The sequence below is a fragment of the Canis lupus genome, chromosome 31 (assembly GCF_003254725.2).
Source record: "Canis lupus dingo isolate Sandy chromosome 31, ASM325472v2, whole genome shotgun sequence".
Taxonomy (NCBI): domain Eukaryota; kingdom Metazoa; phylum Chordata; class Mammalia; order Carnivora; family Canidae; genus Canis; species Canis lupus.
The window spans coordinates 17,881,261-17,898,878 of record NC_064273.1 but is presented as its reverse complement, the minus strand read 5'-3'; the positions used below and the strand labels follow the sequence as shown (position 1 = coordinate 17,898,878).

General features: G+C 32.2%; 1 protein-coding gene across 1 annotated transcript in view; it reads right to left on the bottom strand.

Moving 5' to 3' along the window:
* NCAM2 (neural cell adhesion molecule 2) overlaps window positions 1-17,618 on the bottom strand; it is a 515,217-nt gene that overhangs the window by 5,891 nt on the left and 491,708 nt on the right. Inside the window, exons 16-17 of the mRNA XM_025449670.3 lie at window positions 9,042-9,246; window positions 3,558-3,677 (exon numbers count right to left, since the gene is read on the bottom strand). Coding sequence (XP_025305455.1) covers window positions 3,558-3,677; window positions 9,042-9,246 — 325 coding nt within the window. The remainder of the gene's footprint in view (window positions 1-3,557; window positions 3,678-9,041; window positions 9,247-17,618) is intronic.

The following is a 17,618-nucleotide window of genomic DNA, read 5'->3' as shown; positions in this document are numbered from 1 at the left end:
ATTCTATTACAGAATTCAAAAGCTGGGTGAATTAGCTATATTCTTTGGAACTTAATGGAAGTAAATGCATTTAAGGACTTTCTCACTTTTCTACATTTACTATATATGTTTTCTTTAGTCTCTTGACACTATTATTTTTTGTTGTTATTTTGGTATTATTTATGAGCATGTTTTTTTAAAGGAGAAAGAATCTCTCTTTTTTTTTATGATTTTATTTATTCATGAGAGAGACACACACACAGAGGCAGAGACACAGGCAGAGGGAGAAGTACGCTCCATACAGGGACCCTAATGCGGGACTCGATCCCAGGACTCCAGGATCACACCCTGGGCTGAAGGCAGGCGCCAAACCGCTGAACAACCCAGGGATCCCCTATGAACACACTTTTTGAAAGTTGTTTTCAATTATAACTAAGAAAAACAAGCTCCCTTCTTCTTCTTCTTCTTCTTCTTCTTCTTCTTCTTCTTCTTCTTCTTCTTCTTCTTCTTCTTCTTCTTCCTTCTTCTTCTTCTTTCTTTCTTCTTTCTTTCTTCTTCTTTCTTCTTCTTCTTCTTCTTCTTCTTCCTTCTTCTTCTTCTTTCTTCTTCTTCTTCTTCTTCTTCCTTCTTCTTCTTCTTTCTTCTTCTTCTTCTTCTTCTTCTTCTTCTTCTTCTTCTTCTTCTTCTTTTTTCTTCTTCTTCTCCTTCTCCTCCTTCTTCTTTTTTAGATTTTATTTATTTTTTTAAGAAAGCAAGAAAGAGAGCACGAGTAGAGGAAGGGGGAGCATGAGGGGCAGAAGGAAAGAGAAGCAGACGCCCTGCTACATGGGGGGCCCAAAGCTGGGCTCAATCCCAGGACCCTAAAATCATGGCCCAAGCCAAAGACAGATGCTTATTCGACTGACCCACCTAGGCACCCCTTTATTTCTAAATATTATGATAGCTTCACAAATCTTACTATCATGACAATGATTCAAGGTGTATAATTTTTTCTACCACTCTTGAATTCAATGGTTAACAATTATGCCTTGTGTACATGGCTTTGGGGGTAAAATTTCCTCCCTTGACAAAATACTTTTTCCACATCAAAAACAAATTCCAGTTCACTTCTGTACTTTAATGTCATCATAAAAAATAATGTCATCATTTTGTGGTGCAGTGAATGTTACTATGTTAGTTTCTCTGGGATTTACTTGTAATTTCTTTTCTATTTTTGAATGTATTGTATTCTGAAGATGAAAGCTATTAGTGAAAACTAACCAAACAAAAGTAAGTCACAGGTAAAAGTTACTACAACCCATTGCTGGGAATGAAGTACCATCTACTTTGTACCTACTAGGGCAGTTTCTTTAATTTATATTATAATAATGCCTTCATAGTTCTTCAGTTCTCCCATTCCCAAATATTGCAAACATTCATAATAAAAGATAAAACCAGTGGGTCACTTCTAAGCAGCAAAACACAGAGAAATTTAGAGCTTGGATAAAAGGTTAGCATAATGCTTAATATATCTCTTATTTGAAGAACTGTAACATTGTAATTAACCAGTGTTTTCAACTAATTCTTGGATGATGAATATTTGCATATATAATTTTCACTACTTACATTTATGTTAAATTGTTTTTAAAGATTACTGTTAATTCTATTGTTTTTATGTTGACTATTTCTTTTCTATAATGAGGACTGGAGTAGTTATAAAATCATCTTTTTTATTTTTGTTTTTTTTTTTTTTTGCAAAATATTATCCTGCCACATGTAAGGATATTTTTTAGCTAGTGTTTTTTTTTTTTTTTTTTTTTTTTTGTGGTTACAAGTTTTTATTTAAACTCCAGTTAGTTAACATAGAGTGTAATGTTAGTTTCAGGAGTAGAATTTAGTGATTCATAGCTTACATATAAAACCCAGATCTTAGCTAGTTTCCATACACACCAATCTGATTGCAGGTGTTAATAAGTATATAGAAATTTGTTTGTTTTGTAATATTTTGCTTCATTTAAAATTCTTCTAATTTCTGAAGGGGAAACTATAGAACCCATCTTGTAAAAGCTGCCTCTAAAGAGTAAACTTCAATTTAGAAGATAATAATCTCTAAATGCAGTCACTGACATGACCTGAGGATTTATACTGAAATTTTAGCTACATAGTAGTACTTTGCATTTCTCTAAATAGTAATTATTTCAGCCCCTTGAGAGCAGATATCAGGGAATTTCTGCAACAAGTTATTTTCTTCACCTGTGACAACTCACAGCCTTCCATTCAGGATGAGACGCCTAAATCAAATTTCTCTGCAAGGGAATCTTTGCTGGTAAAGAAAAAGGGATCCTTAAAAAAAATAAAATTTAGAAGTCACTTTAGTGAGCAGTTTTTAAAGAATAATGTGATAGCTATGGTTTTGTTGGTACCTAATACATTCCATAGAATACTATTACCATTCCCTCATAATGCCTTTGACTTTAATCACTTTAACTTTCATGTTGATGAACATCGTCATCTTTGAATGTGTCCATCCTCTTTGCAGATGTAGTTGAAATAAATATCTGCTATGTCTACAATGGACCTCTGATGGGTGTAGAAAGAAGTAAATAATATAATCTTGAATGAAGAGCAAGCACCAGTTGCTATATAGACATTAAAATGATAGACAATTTAACAGTATTTCTTTCTCTTCCTAATGACTCTTCTTTCCTTTTAAAGTACACTTGTGTATATTTTCACACTATTAATTTTTATTTTAAATTGTGATATTCATATTCAGAATAATAACTTATTTCCTGACCCTTTTTTTATATTTCAGCAGATATCACATTTTGAAAGTATACATTCTTTTAAAAACAAACAAACATTTATTTATTTTAGAGAGAAGGAACATGAGCTGGGTGCAGGGAGGCAGAGGGAGAGAGAGAATCTCAAGCAGACTCCCCAACTGAGTGCAGGAGGTTCCATCTTACAACCTTGAGATCATGACCCTGAGTTGAAATCAAGAGTTGGATGCTTAAACCTTAACTGACTGAGCCCCCTGGATGCCCTGAAAGTATCACTTTCTTAAAGAGTAAAATAAGTGTAAGAAAATCTGACTCTAACATGTTCCATGTTTTTGATAATTTTACATAAAATTATAAATACATGTTTGAACAGTTGATTTTCTCTGGTATTGATATAACATTTTCATATGAAATGTCTAAGTAAGAAAATGGTTTACAGAGGCACCTGAGTGGCTCTGTCAGTTGGGTGTCTGCCTTCCACTTAGGCCATGGTCTCAGGATCCTGGAATGGAGTCCCAAGTCCAGCTTCCACTCTGCAGGGAGTCCGCTTCTCCCTCTCCCTTTGCCCCTCCCTACCTCACTCATGCTAGCCCTCTCTCTCTCTTGCTTGTCTCTCTCTCTCAAATAAATAAAATCTTTTAAAAAATGGTTTTTGATATTCACATGTATTTTATTTGAAAAAGAAATATTTTTCTACAAATGATGTCATTTGGAAATATATGCTATAAGTAATTACAACATGTTATCATTAGATCATGTTATAATTTATCATGTTAACTTTTATCCAAAAATAATTAAGCATTTGAATTTACTTACTCAGGTTCTGTTAGTGGTGTGGTTTCATTTGGCTCATTTACTGGGCTCCCATCCTCATGATTAGTGATTCTTTCATCCTCTGTTCTCATCTCCACTATTGGTTCTTTTGATCCATCTTTCCTAAAAAATAAATAAACAAAAAACCTTACTCATGTAATGCAAAAATAGAAGCATTATGAAACATAGTTTAGCATCTCAACTTAATCCCACCTCCCTCTGCCAAAAGTCCAACACAGTCAGATTAAGAATACCACTAACAATTTTTTTAATTTAAATTCATCTCACCCACATAATTTTCACTCAGAAAAAATAGAAAGGAGAAGTTCCATTTTGTCTAGAATTCTTTTTCTCCTCAAAGCTATGTTAATTTTTTACAAAAGTCCAAATTTAAATTTGATGGTGTAGTTTATTTTGTGAAATAAATAAAAAATGTTTGCTAAAGAAAATTATGACATAAAGTAGCTTTTCCCTCTAACTAGCCATATGCTTTAAATTTTTTATTTGAAATATAGCATCAAAAATATTGTTCCTATATTACAATTCAGAAGATAAAATTTATATATGAGATGTTTTATTGTTTTAAATGTTTCCATGAATTATATGAATGATTTTAACTATAATGTGATATTCATATTTTCAAGAAAATAGCTTAAATAAAAATATCATAACATATGCATGATCTGAGCCAAAATCAAAAGCCAGACGCTTAACTGACCAAGCCACCCAGGTGCCCTTCTGTTTGCTTTTAAATTTGGTATTTTCTTTTAAATCTCTCAAAGCTCCGAGATTCTTTCTTCAGCTATGTCTAGTCTATTGGCAAGCTCATCAAGGGCATTGTTCGTTTCTACTAGGATGTTTTTGGTCTCTAGCATTTCTTTTGGATTCTTTTTCAGAATTTCCATCTCTCTACTACACAGGCCATCTATTCTTTCATGCTGTCCTACAGTGTTCTCACCATATTAATCATATACTTAAAAAAAATCTTGGTCTCATAATTCCAACATCCCTCCCCTCCTCTGAATCTGGCCCTGATGCTAGTTCTGCTTCTTCAAAATGATTTTTGCCTTCAGTATAATCTATAGTTTTCTTGATACTGGGACATGATGTACTAGTTAGAAGGAACTGCTAAATACAGGCATTTACTAACATGGTGGTAAAGTGGGGTGTGGAGAGGGTACATTCAATAGTCTTATCATTGGGCTTCATTAAGTCTCTGCCCCTGGACTGTAAATGTCACAACTGCTTCTCAGGCTTCTGTCCTGAAGTGAGTCAGAATGGCTGTAATGGACTGGAGTTATGTATTTCCTTTCTCTCACATGCCAGTAAAGGGGGCTGGATTTGGATATCTCTCTGAACATTGAAAAGCCATTTCCACACACACACATACACACACACACACATACACCTTGGCTAGTTACATCTTATTAATTTTTAATAATTTAGTTCCTTTACAGCTTGCTCAGGTAAGTCTAATCAGGAAAATCCTTTCCTTTTTATGTAGTATTTATAACATAAATTATTTATTTATTCATCCATTTGGTTGTTTTTTAACTGAAATGTGTTTCCCAGTAGAGTAAAAGCTAGATGATGGATGGGACTAGTTTGCTTTACTTCAGAGTTGTATTTCTGGGGCTTAGAATGGTGCCTATGTAGGTGTTCAATAAATATTTATTTGCACAAATTAATGCTTGGGTAAGCAAGAGTATAGGTACAGTTTGATAAAATAGAAATCATTCACCATTTTTATTAGATACATGATAAGAATGCAAGATAAATGTAAATTTAAATTTACAAGAGCCAAATGATATAATATTCTATAACTTTACACGAATGTCATTCTGTATGCTATGGACTTTAATTTCTCTTTTCTGGAACTTTATACTCTTTAAACAAGAATTCTCTAAGTGTGTAATTACCGTATTCTATAATAAAGCTGTATAGTTTTTAATTGTGATAACATGAAAGTACTAGTCTAAGAATGCTTCAGATCTTGTTTAAAGGCCAGTGGAGATCCAATCCATCAAATCAGTTATATTCTATTTCTCATTGCAATTTTATGTAATATTCTTGAAAAATATATATCATGTTTTCCCAAATCAAACACTGAATATTTGAAAAATATTTGAAAACTGTTTTCTCAAAGCACAGGAAATAATGATATAAAAAGTTATGATGGATAACAAGCAAGGAATGAACCCTGTGTTTTCATCTTCCCAAGTCTTTAAGGTTAATTAAACCCAGCAGGACTTATAAACCAAAGTGTTGATGGATAAATTACCAATTAATAGAGTGAAATAAAAATAAATGGCAGAACTTGAATATCCTCATTGTTTTGCACATGGTCACCAATATCCTCCAGTTAATTAAGACAAAAACATGATTTCTCTCTTTAGTTCACCCCAAAGTCAAATCAACACATAGTATTTGACTCTACCTCAGCTGTATCTAGACTCCATACATTTTATATGTCTATACCTTGGTTCAAAAAATGTTATTTTTTATTTGGATTATTTCAAGGACCTTCCACTCCATCATTCTGATTCTAAATAATTCCTCTATACCTATCAACCTTTCTGTAATGCATTCCTCACAAGTAGCTAAAGCAATCTTTAAAAACTTATTGGGCATGCCTGGGTTGCTTATCAGTTAAGCATCTGACTTTTTGTTTCAGCTCAAATGGGGCTCCACATGCAACACAGAGTCTGCTTGATTTTTTTCTCCCTCTCCCTCATCCTCTACCACTACCCTACCTCACTCTCTCTCTCAAATAAATGAATGAATAAATAAAATCAATTAAAAAAAACTTACAGGAGCTTTCTATTTAAAAATATTTCTTACTTGGACTGAAGTAAATTTAATACTTTGGTATCTAGTAATTCTCTAACATGACATTTGTACCAGACTCTCTCTGACTGGCATCACTCATGTTCATTGGCCTTTAACATAGTAAGATGATTTCTGCCTTAACAACTTTTGTATTAATTATTCCACCTTATAGGATATTCCTGCCCTGATTATTATATTCTTGCCCACTATCACTCATGCTACACCCTCCTTCATTTTCCCTGCAAGGCGTCTCATGACCCAATCTGTAGTAAGAATTTATCACTCTATTTTTGTTTTTTTTTTTCTTTTTAGTGCTTATTGCTATTAAACACTTCCTTTTTTAGTTACTGCCTATTATTGTCTTCATAAGTCAGAACAAGAACTCTATGTGAATAAAATTCTTACTTACTTTTGTCATCTCTTTACTGCTTGGTTGTATAGCAGTGCTTATTACCTAGTATTTATCCAGGAAATATTTGCTCAGTGGTTCAAAAAGAATAGAGATACATAAAATTAAGCTTTGAGTTATATTTGTATGAGTGATATATATGTATTATATCATATCATAACACACATACATATATGTGTGTGATACATGGTTTTATACAATATATAAATCATATATGTATGATGTTATATAATATATGGTTCTCTTAATATGTGAAAAAGAGACTAAAACTAAGTTTGGTATATATATATATATATTTAGGTAATAATGTAAAAGCACAGCAAGTTATTAAAAGTAGACTTTGTTCTAGCAAGAGATGCTGGATAGTGAATTGATCCCGCTACATTTACTATGGGACACATTACTATCTGATTCAAAGTGTGAAGTGGAGCCTGATTTCTGTTTGTTCTTTGTCCAACAAGTAAGTAGGTGGCATTTTGATATTGAAATGAATCTAATGTTTTTGAAATGAAAATGTATACTATCTGATTTAGAATCCTGTGAGGTGAAAATATCCCTTGTAGAGAATCCATAAGAAATGGTCATAGACAAATTGCTTAGTAGGATTGAAATAAGCTTGGAGATGTAAACAAAACAAAACAAAGTAAAAAAAAAAAAAACTCAATACAGCTATTAAAGAATGGTTTCTCCTATATTGTGAAGCCTAGAAATTAGTGCATGAGACTGTAGATGCCTAAAAGTATGCATAGAGAAGCAAATAGTAATGACTCAACAATAAAAATAAATGAACTACTAATAAGCAGAACACTATGAATGAATCTTAAAACATGATGCTGAATGAAGGAAGCCAGATACAAAAGAGTCAACATTACAGGAACCCATTTTTATCAAGTTCTATAACAGCTAAAAATTATTTATGATTTAAAAAATCAGAATAATAGTAGCCTGTGGCAGGGTGAGGTAATGTTAGTTTTCTGGATAGAAACATGAGAGAAATTTTGTGGATGATGCTATTTCTGAATTTTGATAGGGGTTGGATTATACAGATATAAACATTTGTCAAAACTCATCAAATGGAACAGTTTGTGCATTTTACACTATGCAAGTTTTACCTAAAGAGAACATTGACACATTTTGAATTGCATGCAGTGATAGGCAGGTCAATGAATTATGTAGGGTTCAGTGGATAGATACACTATGAAATGCAAAAAATAAAATAATGGATTGAGGGAATAGATAAATATGTGATAAGAGAAATAAAATAAAATATTTTTTCTATAATCCACATAGATGATAAATGGGTGTTGGCTATGAAATTCTTTTAACTCTTTTGTATGTGTTAGATGTGGAACAGAAAGACTAAGATTTAAAAAGTAAAGGAAATGTTCTCAATTCTTAAGAATGCTTATTTTTGATTACAGGGTTTAATATACACATATATGTATATGTATGCAAACACACATATACATAAACATTGCATGTTTATATGTGAATGTGCATGTTCTCCTGTGTCCTCTTTTTTTTTAATTGAGCCTTTTGTGTTTTTGATATTAGATAAAATCTAGCAAAAGGCCATGAAACAAAACAAAAAGTATTAAAACCTCTTAGTTGATCTTTTACATAACAAAAGTTTTCTATAGTATTCTGCTCTGTGTATTTTCTTGGAATTCATATTCTAACTGAAGGAGATGCCACAGAGAGTGCCAAATTCTAACATATAGTCATCTTTTGATCAAAATTTGGAAGAGTTAGTTTAGAATCTGTAATAATGTATTGCATGGCACATACAACATCTCTATACAATCTTGAAGCCTCTATGTAGCCTCTTACACTTGAAGGAATTTGCATAATACATATTTTTACTCAGCTTACCCAAGTTTTTAACTCAAATTACCATCTATATCCTTCTTTTATTCAACATAAACTGAAAAACGGTGGAAGAAATGATAAATATATTTGTACCATTGTCTATATTTCCATCTGTTTATATTTAAATCATAACAGTAACTAATTTTTGTGTGGATCCCATTTTAAGATTTATTTTTTAATAATCTGTTTTCAAAAGCATTTGGCTCCATAACATGTTATATTATTTAAGGTCATTAGATTGAAGATCAGAAAGCAGACAGTAGTGTTCACTGATCTTAGAGTTGAGCTCTTTACTCTGCTCAGCAAAGTCCCTGAGCAAAATATTCAAACTTGACTGTGGCACTTGTGTAATGTAATTGCTGCAAATATCTGCTACTCACAGGTATGCAGCTTTTCCTTCTTCGAGTTCTTTACTTTTCCCACTAGAACCACTTTTCTTCCCGCACATTCTCCTCGTGATGCACATCAATAACCCACATTGCCGAATAAAGAAGCAGCTGACGTCCGTTACCACAAGGATTAGCAAGAGTGCCGCCACGCCCAGGCCAATGACTGCTCCGAGCCCAAGACCATTAAAAAGCGTATCTTAAAAAAATAAAAGAAAATAATTTTACTAAGCTCCAAATTAGAAAAAAAAATAGATAGTTATTTTGAAAGTAAATCTTAACTAAAGAGACAGGAAAAAAGTGAGTCACTGGTAAATTTTAATTTCATGATTTTTGGGAACCATTCTCTGGCTTTCTAATAATATTTCAAGCAACTGACATGTTAATGATTTGAAATATATTTTTTCTTTTTTAAAAGATTTTATTTATTTATTCATGAGAGACAGAGGAAGAGACATAGGCAGAGGGAGAAGCAGGCTTCCCATGGGGAACCAGATGTGACACTTGATCCCAGGACCCTGGGGATCACGCCCTGAGCCAAAGGCAGATGCTCAACCACTGAGCCACCCAGGGGTCCCTGAAATATTTTTTCAGACTTCATTTAGAAAAATACTCTTAAGTAGCACTCTTTCCAATATATTTTTTGATTTCCCAAGGGGAAGATAATGAATATTATTATAGCCCCAACTGTACTCTATTAGAAACTCATAACCATTAATGGATCATCACATTATTAAGAGGAAAATGTAGTCAAAACTCCTGTAGGAGAAGGTTAAATAAATGTTCCATATAGAATTATCTCAGTTAAGCCTTGAACTTTCAAATTATGTGCACTCCAAGTACTTTGTTTTGACAGAGAATACATTTTAAAATATCTGTGTATGAATATTTTGAAAATCATCATTTTAGAATAAATGATTTACTTATATTTTTTCAGCTAATATCTTACTAAATCATATTAGACTAGAAGCAAACTTTTTCAGAGCTATGGTACTTATGACCTTTCTGAAGTGTATCATGGGAAGGCTAGGGACGATGGGAGTCATTTTTCCTTGACCTGTGGTTGTGGAAATTCTTGAAAGTCATACAGAAACTATCCATGAAAGAGGTAACTGGGAATAGGATGGAATATGCTGACTGACAAAGTAGAAATAGCAAGAAGGAGAGTGGAAGTGAGGATGTATCAAGTGTTTCATGCCTATAGTCAAAACTGATGTTAGACCACACAATCACAACAGTGTTGGCACAAAAATAAGTACCATGGAAAGAGATTAAACTGGTGATACTTTGTTATCTATCTGAGGGAAGAAAATAATTATTGTAAGACAGTGTTAGAGAATTATTCAAAATGATTCTTAACATAATTAAGTTAACATTTGCTTACATAACATTATAAAATTATAATTATCCTTTTTAATGATAAAATATATTTATTACTCAGCATCATAATGGCATCTTAAATATCTAAGATGTGTGCAATGCAATTGATAGGGACAGATGCACACTTAGTTTGGAGAAAATCACTTCTGAAAAATAGCTATGTAAAACAAAGTTTTTCTAAGTTATATTTTTAAAATTAGGTATAATATTTTAATAGTGACTTGAAGAAATTGTGATATAAAGGAATCAATGTAACTCATTTGCATTTTAAATCAAGCTGATGCTAGATGATGACAGACCTGTATAAATCCTAGTTGATTTTTCCACTGAATGACTGAGCCTGACATCTATATTTATTTTTTTTCTCCAGGAAATGCATGTTCTTTAAAAAAAAAAAAAAAAAAAGAATTCATTCTATCTGTGACATAGTTCCTGGCTTCTTACCCAGGTGACTTTGTGGTTCACCTGTGCTAGAACATGGAGGTACTTCTATAGCATTTCTGTGAAATTGCAGGTAAGAATTCCTGAAGTCTTAAATCAACAAACTTGCAACTTCCAAGCAATTACACTTCCAAGCAAGTGAAATTTTGATAATAGTTCTTTTACTTCTGATAAAGAGAAACAGGAAGCAAACACATAACTGTGTTGGAGGATAAATAAGTTTTCTGCAAAGTTCCAATACACAAATGGAGAGTGAGATTCTAAATGTTATTTATCAAAGATATATCTATAGGCAAGATTGAAAAAAAAACCTAGCGTCTCAAGCTATAAAAATAATACATTAAGCAAACCAGGCTTTCTTTTGACAATTAGAGAATCATTTTATACATTTTCTTCCATTATCCTTTTTTGAATATACGCGATTCCTACCTGAATGTACCATTACAATATAATAAGGACAATTCATCTATGAAATGTCTTTGATTACATATAAAGCTAAATTTTTTTTCAGAGTCCACGGAAATTCATTTTGCTCTACTGCACATGATTCAACAACTAAAGCTGAAAAAAGAGGAGTTGAAAAATAGAAATCTGATCGGGCATTAGGCCTTCTGGATATATTGACCAAATGACCCTTCTGTTATAAACTATTGCCTTTTCTTTTGCTTCACTTAGGATCCTCTCCCATGCAGCACTGTTCTAGACAATAAATCCCCCGGGTCAATGATGATCTACCTGGCCCATTGTTAAATCTTCATTTACCTTTTTTTTTTTTTTTAATGTAAGCTCCACCCCCAGCATAGAGCCCCATGCAGGGCTTGACCTTGTGACCCTGAGATCCAGACCTGAGCTGAGATCAAGCTTCAGACACTTAGCCATCTGAGCCACCCAGGCACCCTTTTATTCACCATTTTTAAGTATGAAAGGACTGGCTTTCTACTTAAATGCACTGAACCTGGTGTCCATCACATACTGCTGTATATCTTTGAGTGAGGCAGCTAACTTCTCAAGGCTGCAATGTCACTTTATTAAAATGAGAACAATTATAGAAACAGCAACAATCACAAACTTGGTCATGGGGTTTTGGAAAGAGTGTTGTGAACATATTAATGTACTTAACACCTCTACATTTATTGTCCAGTGCAGAGTAAAAATTTAACAAATATTGGCAATATTAGCACTAGTATTACTATTACTACTACTACTACTACTACTACTACTACTACTGCTACTACTATTTTGCTATTATAAAATTCTGGGGAAATGAAATTTTGCTAGAAAAAAATTGATCTTCTAAATTTAATCTATTCTGTAAGCATATTTTTTTTCATCAGCACCCTAATGTGGGACACTTTCTCTTATTAAACACTTATTATTTTCTTAAGAATACAGTCACATTATTTTCTTTAGTTTTAGCTAGTTAGCTTTTAAATAATAAATATTTTATTTATGACCTTTTTATCATTAAACCAGCATACTGATCTGCTTTATTACCATCTTTAGAAAAGCCTTTAGAAACATTATATTTGTAAAGCAACTTATGGTAAAGGAATATTGATGCTAAAATGCTAATTACTTTTTTCCTAGGAAACAAAATTATATCTTTTAAGCTCATGATTATAAATGTTGAGAGTTACTTGAAGTTATTTTTATGGAAAACTGAATATGTTTTGTCATTGCAGAGGATAGGGTGGACAGCAAGATAGTTTATGTAATAGATATTTAATTTTCTTGTTAAGTTATGGTTTTTAAAAATTGGCTTAACAATGTATTTAAATGCTAATATTTTCTCACATCCCATGACAATAACTATGAAAGCCAAATTTTCTAATGTTTTCATTTTTTTTTTTTCTACCACCTTTTTAGTCTGGTGTGAAAATTTACTTACTTGTCTTTGGGTTTTTCAGAAACAAAATCATGAACACATGTAAATTACATCACTAGGATTTGGGGACTAGCAATGATTTATTTTTTTCGGTGACATATAGAATATACTTTCTTTTTTAAGTTCATTACAGTTTTAATTATTTAACAAATTGAAACTGAGCCTAGTGATAATGTAAAAGATTTTAAGTTCAACTTTTCTTTTTTAGCTTTCCAGAATATTTACACATGTCCTTTATGATACTATACTTTATGATAATTTTTACAACTCCATGACATAGGAAAATGGTGTTATCTCTACATTACAGATAAGAAAACTGAGGTCCAGAGAGTATAGTGGCCTAAGTCTCAGGATAACCCTTGATATTAGATCAGTATCAGTGAAGACTATTTAGCTTCAGGTTTTATATTGTTTGTACTTGTGTCAGTTTTGTATTGTATATTCCTCATCAAATAATCAGAAGAGGAGGGATGCCTGGGTTGCTCAGTGGTTGAGCATCTGCCTTTGGCTCAGGTCATGATCTTGGGGTCTGGGATCAAGTCTCACATCTGGCTCCACCCAGGGAGGCTTCTTCTCCCTCTGCCTATGTCTCTGACTCTCTCTCTGTGTCTCAAATGAATAAATAAATAAAAATCTTCAAAAAAATCAGGAGAGGGGTAACATAGTAAATAAAACATGTAGTTTTTTTGAACAGGAAAATGTCTATTTTTTCCCTACACTACTAGAGGAACAACAATTTAAATGAGGTACAACAGTGTAAATCATTTATTTATGTATTCTTTATTTTAGTTTTTTTTTTTTTTTTTTTTTTTTTTTTTAGTTTTTTAAAGCTTTAATTATTCATGAAAGACAGAGAGAGAGGGGAGAAGGCAGAGACAGAGGGAGAAGCAGGCCCCCCACAGATCAGGGAGCTCCTCGTGGGACTTGATCCCAGGACCTTGGGACTATGACCTGACCTGAAAGCAGATGCTTAACTGACTGAGCCACCCAGGTGCCCCTTATCTATGTATCATTAGCTCTCTTTTTAGTGATCATTTTGTATTGCTTTTTGATAGAGTATTTTATACTAGAATTTAATAAGAATAAATAATTTAGGAATTATAAAATTTAAACATCTGTTTTTTTGGTATATATTTTGCTATTGAGAGCAAATAGGAGAGTCATTCTAATTGTATTTCTATAACTTCCCTCCCAGCTGACCTTCTGTCCCATGAAATTCAGAAATTGTCAAGCTCAAGCCATATTAGTCCCCAGACCTTGTGTAATCACATCCTAACTGAAATAAAAACATAAATTCAAAGCATTAAAATGAGAAAAAAACCTTCATTTAAAATTTGTCACATGTATATCTTTATGTTTCTGTTGTAGAAATTAATTCACAACTAAAACACGGAATTAATCTTCTGTGAAATGTATTACATTTGATAATAGTTTTCAAAAACCAGTACATTATATTTATAAAACTAGCCTTGTTTTTTGACTCTTTAAATAGTTTAGTATTTTACTTAACTATTTTTCTATGTGTACATATCATCTCCTCCAAATAGATTGAAAATGACTTTCAGTCTTGGAAAGGCAATAAAGATATGAAGAAAAAAATTTTCTTAATTTAATGGGTCCTAAGAGGGGAGATTTATTTTTTCCTCCCAGAATAGTGGTAGCTCTTTCCATAAGAGATATTCCTAAATATAGGTAAGTAAATAGTGTTAGTCTATGAAAGACAAGAAGACATTCAAAAACTTTTGGTGTTTCTCATAACATTGCTAGGTACTATATCCTCCAAAATCGCAGTAGGTATACTTGTCTCCTTTCTTGTATGTTTGTTCTTCCTTCATCCTGCTCAGAGTAACACACTTTCAAACATCAGTTGATCTATGGAAAATCTAGGTGTAAATCTATAAGCATGCATGTTTACTCATATATGTCCCATGTGAAAAGAGGTGAAGCAGGTGGTTTTCTGAGTTGGGCTCCATCTGAGCCACAATGGGAGCTACTTTAAAATCAGATCTGGATTAACTAAAGACTTTGTGGCTGTATAGTTAAAAAAAAAAGACTATCAAACCATGTATGCTTCACAAACTTTCACTGAGTGCCTGCCTAATTAGTGTAGAACTAGATGGGCTTTCTGATACGTACTAAAATAGAACTAATAGAAATCAACATAAATCTTTAGGATTATACATCCTTTTAAGTCCTTTTCTACTTACAAAGCACAAGTTCCTAAAATTTAATTTCATTCATTAAGCTCCAAAAAATACAAGCAAAGAACAAAAGAATAATACCCACCATTTGCTTCAATGTGGATGGAACTGGAGGGTATTATGCTGAGTGAAATAAGTCAGTCGGAGAAGGACAAACATTATATGGTCCCATTCATTTGGGTAATATAAATAATAGTGAAAGGGAATAGAAGGGAAGGGAGAAGAAATGGGTAGGAAATATCAGAAAGGGAGACAGAACATGAAGACTCCTAACTCTGAGAAACGAACTAGGGGTGGTGGAAGGGGAGGAGGGCGGGGGGTGGGGGTGAATGGGTGACGGGCATTGAGGGGGGCACTTGACGGGATGAGCACTGGGTGTTATTCTGTATGTTGAAAAATTGAACACCATAAAAAAATAAATTTATTATTAAAAAAATAAAGGAAGAGCTCAAAAAAAGAAAAAAAAAGACTTTTATATTAATAAAGGCATACAGTTAATAGTAAGGGTTTTCACTAGAATTAGTGGTAATCTTGCATTATAGAAGGCACACTCTACAGTAATACATCCCCCCCCCCCAAAAAAAGGACATTGCACTGGATTCAAAACCAACTATCATCCCTAAGGATTTCACAGTTTCTCACACTGTTGATAAACAAGCTGTTTTCAAAAATCATCTGTCACTTACAGACTTGGAAATTATCTTAAATTGGTAAATTAATGTTTTATGATTTTTCCATAGGATCTCCACATTAACAAAGAATAAAAAAGTGTAGCAGAAAGAACAAAAGTATAGAAATGAGACAAGGTCTAGACTAGTTCAACAAAATAATAATTTTTAAAAAGTTATAAAAAGTTTAATAAGCCTCACAATTTCAAAAATGATGGGGATATTGAAAATAAAGTCTAATCACAACATTCCCCCACTATAGACAAAGCTGCAGTATTTACATTTCTTGACATAACCCACTTGTCAAGAAAGAAAATAATATTCTCCAACCTATGGAATTGTGTAAATAAATGTCTTATTACGCATTTATAAGACTTTCTATTCTCTACTGGGAATAACAGATCTGTTAAACAGATTCTAAATTATGTTAAGATTTGTCTTTGGATTTGATAGCCTTTTCTCAGCTAAACTAAATGGAGAATCAGACATATGTTTGTAAATGTGATATTTATATATTGTATTTAGAAAAAATCATTATAAATATCTATTTTTATATATTTAACAAAAAACATGACTTTCAGGTCACCTTGGTAGTAGTAATCATAAATGAGGAAAAAAGTAAATGTTGATTTATTCATATTATAAAATTCACTATTAAAGAGGGAAGTGTTAAAACCACTCATCTTAGTAAACTGAGCACATGTAACACTGTTTCCATTTTTCCAAATACCACATTTCTCTGTGTCATGACCACAGACCTCCTCCATTTAGGGTGCCTGGTGTTCATTCCTGAATTGATAGATCCATTTTATTTTGATTCATATTTAATATCCCTGTTTGAAACAAAGGTTTGGACTTCTGAAGTTTCCAATGTGTGGTTAATACCCTCTTTAAACTGTATTAAATAAAAAGAAGGAAAATATTACAAGTTGCATCAGCAAGGATTAAAACTATTTTCTGCTAATTTAAAAAAATTAAAAATCAAACTGCAAACTGACGAGCAACTATATTGGATTTTATATTCTTCCTCCGTCTAAACTATTTTTTTGTTGCTTCCACATACACCCAGGAAAAAAATGGAGTGTACTCTCCTAAGATACATTTTTTTCATTTAAATTATAAATAGGTAATATTTTATGACATTTGCACTTTGATAGACACACAATGCAATGCATTGTTCATGCATTTTGTGGCTCACACATTGCAATTAGATATAACTAGATCATAATTACAATTTTATTCTTTTTCATTATTGATAAAATGTGAGTAATAATTTTAATGTATCCTAGCTAAAATATTATTTGAGAATCATATTATGAAAATGATTTGGGAATTCCTAAGAACTGTACAAATGCATTATTATTTCATTTGTTATACTTGTTACTTTATGCTCATTTTTATAGTAGCTTATTTTTATTTTTGTTTACAGTATTTTCTTTAAAAAAATAGAATTTCCCCACTTTTACCCCAAACCTTCCTATATTTTAGAAGCTTAAACATTTGAATATTGCTAACACTTATGAACTGCGATGCATAAAAATAATTGTAAACATGTATTTACATTTTACAAGTGTTTTTGTATCATTATTTTTGATAAACTGTCTTCATTAAGGTCTAAGGTTTAAAACCATTTTCATTCTTCTGGTTTTAGATGTGAATTTCACTATGACTAGAACTCAGCATGGTTAAATACCATTTCTTTTTCATTTGTTCATTATTCATATAGCAAATTATCTCTCTGGTCATTCATTCCCATACTTCTGTATGTCATAATCTTTCTTGATCTTTGTAAGGGTGATGTTAAAATAAATGAAAGCAAGAGAATTATTAAAAATGCTCTTTTTGACTCTTATAGATGAAACTGCTTTTGCCTGGTTTGGGACAAGAATATATATATTATATAGTGGGTATATATATACATATAATTCTATTCTGTAATTCACCTTCCCTCTTTACTTCACCATTAGATTTTTTTCTTGCTGTTACTATTGTTACA